At 35.0% G+C, this 8,994-nt stretch overlaps 1 protein-coding gene across 1 annotated transcript; it reads right to left on the bottom strand.

Moving 5' to 3' along the window:
• Positions 1-957: 957 nt before the first annotated feature.
• Positions 958-8,227, bottom strand: LOC123530017 (uncharacterized). Its single transcript, XM_045310700.2, has 5 exons — positions 7,773-8,227; positions 6,335-6,401; positions 5,433-5,571; positions 3,002-3,132; positions 958-1,116 (listed from the first exon to the last, which is right to left on the bottom strand). Exons 1-5 carry the CDS (start codon positions 7,853-7,855, stop codon positions 958-960), a joined length of 579 nt encoding a protein of 192 aa, XP_045166635.2. The 5' UTR covers positions 7,856-8,227.
• Positions 8,228-8,994: the final 767 nt, after the last annotated feature.

Below are 8,994 nucleotides of genomic sequence, written 5' to 3' on the forward strand. Positions count from 1 at the left end.
CAAGACTCACAGATCCCTTTTTGACCGATATCAAGGACCCACAATCTACAATGACAACAATAAAAGGGAACGAAGATCCAATAAAAAAAAGCACGTTCAAAGAAAGAAGCCACGCTACGCTAAAATTCTACAACAGTGTATATAATTTTTATACAACAAGAAAACGTAAATTGTTTGCTTCGAACTTTGTTAAAATGTCTTTATTTATTGAACCTTCCTGCAAGTCTCAAATACGGACTCTACATGCACACAGTTTGTATTTTTAATGGTTGCAGACTATCTTTCCAGATAAAACATGTCTTTAGATTTAGATGAAATGTTCTGATGTTATTTCAAAATTTGAAAACAACAAATGAATAATACAAATGACGGCTTTTGATTTTATGTACAGACAAAAATCCTGACATGAAACCGGTTTCAATCCAAAATAAGAACAGAGATACCGTTTATGATACATGTTGCTTTCTGCCATTTTCCATTAGTGTCGCAATCTATATTTTTTTGTCCGAGCTGTATCCTTCATCACATGTCACAACTGCCATGGATCCATCAGACGAATCTTGCTCGTAAACGCCATTTTCAATAGATGGAAGAGCACCACAATCTGCAAAATGGAGCAAATTTGATGAATTCCGATTTTTATAACACAAATCAGTGTCTTTGTAAACAAATGCTAAGTATAAATAATATTTTTAGTAAATGTTAATGTTAAGCATTGCATAAGACATGAGTTTCCGTAAGTAAGTACGTTGTTTTTAGTCCCACTCTCACCAGACTGTATATTTAGATACTTAATCTCTTTTTAAATTTTACCTAGTGCAATATCCTTATTTACAAACCAAATCATATGAAAAGATATATCTTATAACAAAATAAGTGAAGCACGTTTTCCAAATGTTGCGTGAAGTTACGAAGAATGTATCATGTCGCTTTAAAACCAACAATATCAATGATAATTCATTTACCTGCCAATATTTCCTCTACCCATGACTGATGTGGCTCGACTATTGTTGCCTGCTTATAGGTGCCGTCACATATATCAATTTCTGATATTGAGAACCCTAGTAAACGCCATTCATCCTTTACAACCCCAAAGATCGGATGTCCAGATTTAAGCTACAATTAAATAGTAATTACTTACTTTTCTGATGCTGAGATTCCAAGCAAACGCTACCCCAACGATCAAATGTCCAGATTTAATAAAAATTAAACAGTAATTACTTTTCTGATGTTGAGAACCCAAGTAAACGCCATTTATGTTTTACAACCCCAAAATATCAAATGTCCAGATTTAATCTACAATTAAATAGTAATTACTTTTCTAATGTTGAGAACCCAAGTAAACGCCATTTATGTTTTACAACCCCAAAATATCAAATGTCCAGATTTAATCTACAATTAAATAGTAATTACTTTTCTAATGTTGAGAACCCAAGTAAACGCCATTTATGTTTTACAACCCCAAAATATCAAATGTCCAGATTTAATCTACAATTAAATAGTAATTACTTTTCTAATGTTGAGAACCCAAGTAAACGCCATTTATGTTTTACAACCCCAAAATATCAAATGTCCAGATTTAATCTAACATTAAATGGTAATTACTTTTCTAATGTTGAAAACCCAAGTAAACGCCATTTATTTTTTACAACCCCAATGATCGAATATCCAGATTTATTCTATAATTAACAAACCAGACAGATTATTTTTCTAAGGAGCCCATGCAAACAATTTACAATATATGCACATCATGACAATAAATCCAGTAATGCTTAAAGTACATAATTAAATACCAGTAGCACTTACTTTTTACACCAAATCCAGAGCGTTATATATTTTAAGGTTGTTCTGAATTTTTATATGAAAGAGTGACCATGAGATTTCACGAAGCGAACGAAACATGACAAAGTTTAGAGTACTTGTGATAATTACCATTTACTGCCATTAGTATGGAGACTGCGGCTTGCTACCATGAATCCAGCCTTTATGTCTCTTAAGGAGAAACGTCAGCTAAGTAGATTGGGGATTTTGTTGGACCAATTCTACAATGACATCGTTCTTCTTACAATATAAGGTGCAAATAAACAGGAAGATTCAGTACAAATAAAGTATTTCCTATTATGACCACGTTACTGTGTGTCTAAAGAAGCATTGAATCAATAAACATTTATAAAATAATTTTAGAGACAGACAATATTTCAGTATTTCAATATTATTTTCATTCAGGGCGCAACAAGAGTAAGTATGCATCAGTAGTAACATGGAATGCACCAGAAAGACTATATATCAGAAAAAAATTAATTTATTCTATCAGGTTCTAGTGTAACGATGAACAAAAAGCAGACAATAAAAAATATTTGTCCTTTTTTTGTTCATTAAATGTAATTTTTAGGTTCTTGAGTGTTTGTCGTTATAATAGGGGATGAATATTTTTCTAAATATTGAACTGAAATGAGCCACGCTATGAGAAAACCAACATAGTGGCTTTGCGACCAGCATGGATCCAGACCTGCATCCGCGTAGTCTGGTCAGGATCCATGCTGTTCGCTTCAAAGTCTATTGCAATTAGAGAAACCGTTAGCGAACAACATGGATACTGACCAGACTGCGCGAATGCATCTATGTAACACGTAAACATCTATGTAATTACATAAAACTACCAAGTGATATTTTTGATTGGCAACCACTGGAGCAGGCCCTTATCAATCACTAGCCTAACATTAAACGTACACTGGCTTTACACTAAATACACACTAACCGAACATTTAATACACACTAACCGAATACTAAATACACACTAGCTTAACACTAAATGCACACTATCCGAACACTAAATGCACACTAGCCTTACTCTAAATGCACACTACCCTAACTCTAAATGCAAACTAGCCTAACACTAAATACACACTAACCGAACACTAAATGCAACCTAACGTACACTAAATGCATACTACACTGACACTAAATATACACTAACCTAACACTAAATGCATATACTAACCGAACACTCAGTGATTGAAACCGGCTCAGCTGTAAAACAGTCGTGTCTTTTTTTATTGTATCTTTCAGCAGTTCCTTGTTTAGTACATTTAGCATCAGAGACAAAGCTAACAGAAGTCGAAACAAATGTATCTGAAAGAAATCGTAAACGAGATCATACGCAGACAAGTTTCTTCCAATTTTGAATTCATATCGAAGATTAGGTTCTGTAGTAGATACAGGTTGTCATTTCTATATATTACAACAATGGAGACAACAGGTTTGCTATGTCGGACAGCGTCGAAAAGCCTCGCATATTCATTTTTACGAAAATAATCTATTTCAGTTATAATGCCGCATCAGATCAACAAACAAGAGGAAAATGATATTAAAGCCGAAAGCAACAATTATATCCTGAAAATTTACCAATTGTTATCCTCGTGACTGAAATACTGCTGTAAGCAAGTTCTGTAAAAACTTTGTAAGAAGACATTTCTTCAATTTTTATTCAAACAGTCATATATCACATATATATTACATACATTTCAACTTTTACTTTTAAATCTGTTATCTTATTGTTGTTGCTTTCGATGACACAAATGCACGTACGGGATGACGATTAGCAGCAACCACGTTTTCATAGTGACATATCGCGAGGTTAATAAATTTAATGCGGAAAGTCACAAATGTAATATTCTTTTTATCACATGTTAGCTTTTCCTACCGAAACATCAAAAATTCTACTTTCTTTAACTATTATAAACAAGTCAATTTGACCAACGTCCCTTTTACTTAAACGACGTCGACGTCAAAGCTTTATTACAATTAGTGTATTATCAATTTTATGTAGTGGCTTTATTTCACTCCCGCGACGTCAAACATGTGATAAATGAAGTTACTACACATAAATAAGTTACATCTCACATACTAAGTTGTCGTTCTTCCACTTCCTCTTCAGAATCATTCAATCTTTCAGAGTGTCTTTATATTTTTGAGTGCCCATTTTTTAATTTGGATAGACAAAAATACATTCCAATTAATTACTAGATAACAATTTTCAATGTTTGTTTCAAGGTTCTGATGAAACTCTTCTATTGAAGCTGGCATTATTTACACAAAAAGTTATGTATGTTACTCGGTGAAAAAAAAATTATTCTGTTAACTTGGTGCGTCAGAAATTCTTGATTTATGTCTGTCAGGTATGTATATATCTTCCGTTAAAAACTAAGTAAGATTTTGTAGTATCTGCTATATATTCTTACAGGTATACGCTTTGTTCTATGTACATGTATTTGCATGTAAAGGCGTGCGGCCTTTACAAGGCTGATGCCCATATGGGCCAAGTTCTTGAATAAATCTTGAAAATCACACAGAGTTGTCGTTCCTCCACTTCCTTTTCAGAGCCTTCAATCTTTCACACAGAGTTGTCGTTCTTCCACTTCCTCTTCAGAAGCATTCGATCTTTCACACAGAGTTGTCGTTCTTCCACTTTCTCTTCAGAGCCCGCCCGCTTAGCTCAGTAGGTAGAACGTTGGTCTACGGATCGCAGGGTCGTGAGTTCAATACTCGGGCGGGGCGTATGTTCTCCGTGACTATTTGATAAACGACATTGTGTCTGAAATCATGAAATCCACCTCTGAATCATGCGGGGAAGTTGGCAGTTACTTGCGGAGAACAGGTTTGTACTGGTACAGAATCCAGGAAAACTGGTAAGGTTAACTGTCCGCCGTTACATAATTGAAATACCGTTGAAAAACGGCGTTAAACCCAAAACAAACAAACAAACAACTTCCTCTTCACAGAGTTGTCGTTCTTCCACTTCCTCCTCAGAAGCATTCGATCTTTCTCACAGAATTGTCGTTTTTCCACTTCCTCCTCAGAAGCATTCGATCTTTCTCACAGAGTTGTCGTTCTTCCACTTCCTCTTCAGAAGCTTAGATCTTTCACACAGAGTGGACGTTCTTCCACTTCCTCTTCAGAAGCATTCACTCTTTCATACGGAGTTGTCGTTCTTCCACTTCCTCTTCAGAAGCATTCGATCCTTCATTCACACAGAGTGGTCGTTCTTTCACTTCCAGAATTGTCGTTCTTCCACTTCCTCGTCAGAAGGATTCGATCTTTCTCTCAGAGTTGTCGTTCTTCCACTTTCTCTTCAGAAGCATTCGATCTTTCACACAGAGTTGTCGTTCTTCTACTTCCTCTTCAGACCCTTCAATCTTTCAAACAGAGTTGTCGTTCTTCCATTTCCTCTTCTGAAGCATTCGATCTTTCAAACAGAGTTGTCGTTCTTCCATTTCTGCTTCAGATGAATTCACGATGAATGACGAAGAAGAACATTCTATGTAGAGATCGATGACCGAGGAAAACATTCTGGGTTGAGATTGACATCTTTAAAGTAAACAAGGAATAAAATTTGTTTCGTATACTTATAGTGCTTTGCTTAAGTTACTCACCCGATCCATCAGGGCTGTACACACGGGCTTCTTTGTAGTATTTGTTAGCAGTGTCAGTCCCCGCTATACCAGGATAGTCTTGCTCATCATTAGAATTAGCATTCATTTTAAGCAGAACAAGCATGTTCTTTACAGTGCTCTAAATAAAACAATAACGCAAGGATTAATCATAATCAATAAATCATAGGAAAGCTCAAACAAATGAAATCAGATTAAATAGCAGCGCTATTGAAGGTCAAACAAGTGCACGTGTAACTTTCTCGGAAAGCTTTAACAAAACTTCGTTTGATTTCTCTTCATTCTCATCATATAAAAGCAAAATTCATCCTTTTCAAAAATACTAAGAAAATATATCACTTCAACGAACGAGTTAAGCCTAACATTTTGGTTTTTCACTACTACGTCGTGTGATATTAATTCTATTGATAGAATATAGACTGTGATATATTACAGACTCCGGTACATACCGGATTCAAGCGAATTGAAATTTTTTATCTTTAATGTATATATTTTGTAACCATGGTAATCCTAACTCTAACCTTTATACATATTATACACTAAATGCGTGCGGACATGGAAAACTTTGCGTATTTTTTGCCGTGCGCTCCGACGATAATGATTTTGTGACATGCGCAGAACGACTGCACCAGAGCTGTAATTAGAAACATCGATAGAATTTGGAACAGAAAATGAGTGAACGACAAGACGAATCTGAAAAAAAAATTCTATATTTGAAAGAAAGATGAATTTGATAGAAGAAAAGTCATTACTCTTTTGAAGCTACGAAAGAAGGGAATTAATTGTTAAACAGATCTGAAGAAAATAGAACATGTTTGAGGCATATCATTCAGTCGTTTGAGTCATATATCATTCAGTGGTAATGTCTTGGAAAATGTACTTACACTCTCACTACTTCTAATTCCTCTTTCTTTGCCATCGTACGTAACAACTTTATATTTCTTCAGTGTTCTGAAATCAAATGAGCCGTGCCATGGGAAAACCAACATAGTGGGTGTGCGACCAGCATGGATCCAGACCAGCCTGCGCATCCGCGCAGTCTGGTCAGGATCCATGCTGTTCGCTAACAGTTTCTCCAGTTCCAATAGGCTTTAAAAGCGAACAGCATGGAGCCTGACCAGACTGCGCGGATGCGCAGGCTGGTCTGGATCCATGCTGGTCGCACACCCACTATGTTGGTTTTCCCATGGCACGGCTCAAATGTCGTTCAATATCATGCCTTACTCTAATATTGAGAAATTATGATTATACCACATTTACACTCTTTTCATGCACGTATACGAATGCACGTTCAAAAGTGGAAAAATAAATAGAAGAACTCGAGTTTCTTATAACACGTGATTTATGGACAACAAGCTACTTTATCTTAACATATGCTGAACAAAACAAGACTTCGTTATTTTCAATTCGGTGCAGAAGTTAATTATAATTATCAGGTTTATTCCAAGTTAAAATAAGCATCCAGCGTATTGAATTTGATTTTTTAGCATTTTGAAATTTACTGTCGAACCATAGACTCAGCAATGATTTAAGATAATAAATTTACTGTCAACAGTGATTTAAGATAATAAATTTACTGTCGGACTCAGCAATGATTTAAGATAATAAATTTACTGTCGACAATGCTTTAAGATAATAAATTTACTGTCGAACCAAAGATTCAGCAATGATTTAATATAATAAACTTACTGTCGAACCATAGATTCAGCAATGATTTAAGATAATAAATTTACTGTCGAACCAAAGATCCAGCTATGATTTAATATAACAAACTTACTGTCGAACCATAGATTCAGCAATGATTTAAGATAATAAATTTACTGTCGAACCAAAGATCCAGCAATGATTTAATATAATAAACTTACTGTCGAACCATAGATTCAGCAATGATTTAAGATAATAAATTTCTGTCTAACCAAAGATTCAACAATGATTTAATGTCGAACCATATATTCAGCAATAATTTAATATTATAAATTTACTGTCGAACCATAGATTCACAATGATTTAAAGTCCTGCTCCGTGGCTATTCAAATTCTGTTGTGTGTATGCAACCCATTATTAAAATAGGTAACAGTTAACGGCCACGCGCCACACTTTAGCACGCAAAACCACAGGTATTTTATATAGAATTTTATATAAAATAGACTATATTTTGACAGGCGTCACTGTTCATTGTCAGGATTTTCATGCTTTTTCAGTGACAATTTAAGGTTACAAGGTAGGACTGGAGCAGGTCTTTAAGATAATAAATTTACTGCCGAACCATAGATTCAATAATGATTTAAGAGAATAATTATCTTCATATAACTTGATATTTACTTTGTATTTACACAGTCGCTTAGCGTGAGAATCCATTTCTTGCTGACTTGAACGCCTTCACAGACCTTTTTGTTGAATTTCATGATAGAAACTGTCCATCTGACTGCCTTATCAGTGCTCGTTTCTCCATCTCTTTGAATAGTCCGCGCAAAGGTTGCTTCGACGAAACCTTTATCAAAGATAAATATCGTAGAAAATGTATGTATATATTATCATACGGCATTTATTTTGCACCTATATATTTTTGGATACAAGCATGTGTGGTTAACTTAGCTCAGCTCTCTTTGAACGGATAGCCAGGTTTTCTTTTTTATGATGCCGCCTGTAGAACACGAATACACACGAAGACCTTTTTCCTGGGAAGAACCAATACTGGGGTAGACCCTCAAGAGTATCTCCGAAATGTCTACTATCTGGACCGGGATTCGAACCCTGGACCTCTCAACAGTCATGCGTTCTACCACTCGGCCAACGGTATAAAACACGCAGAAACTGAATATAATTTTAGCCTACCTTTATGTGGAATAAAGAATGTATATTATAACAGTATATTGATCTGCCGTACTGCAATTACTGGATACCATGATACTTCTTTTTTTTTAACCTAGTTTACATAATTATCACGGAAATATTAAGCCTTCTGCACTTTAGGAATGTCATTGAATCTGACCATTGATGAAATGAACGTTGGGTAACACTTTACGTGTCAGAAAGTTTTATTGCGTTTAACAGTACAAGTAAATAGAAGTCAAGTATAAAACAAAAGGTTAGTCTTAGATTAGTGTCTTAAAATCTATTATGTTGAGCTATTTCATTTGTTTTTCAATTCATGTTATAGCAGATATATACTTTAGCGGTGTATTAATTTGTAAACAATCGTTTAAAACTGTTCCTCTCTCGAGCCAAACTGCCTTGATCAGATTGTAGAAATCAACGCTATAGATGAGACAGCTTCCTTCCCTTGAGCGATTCCGGTATAAAAACGTCTTGTGATAATTGTAAATACATTATGTCGCGGTCTCAATTACCTAATGAAAACTCGTATAGAAATTGCTGCATAAATATGGCTTGTTCTGCAAACAAGATGAAGTGGTTTTGAAAAAAAAAGAAGTCCGTCAACTGACCTCATAAAGCAAACTTAATTATGCCCTTTATTTGGACGTAAAGGTAGAATAAAAATAGAACATCAGGCCGCTGTCTTCATTAGTTTAAATTTATTGAA

The sequence above is a fragment of the Mercenaria mercenaria genome, chromosome 13 (genome assembly GCF_021730395.1).
Source record: "Mercenaria mercenaria strain notata chromosome 13, MADL_Memer_1, whole genome shotgun sequence".
Lineage (NCBI taxonomy): Eukaryota > Metazoa > Mollusca > Bivalvia > Venerida > Veneridae > Mercenaria > Mercenaria mercenaria.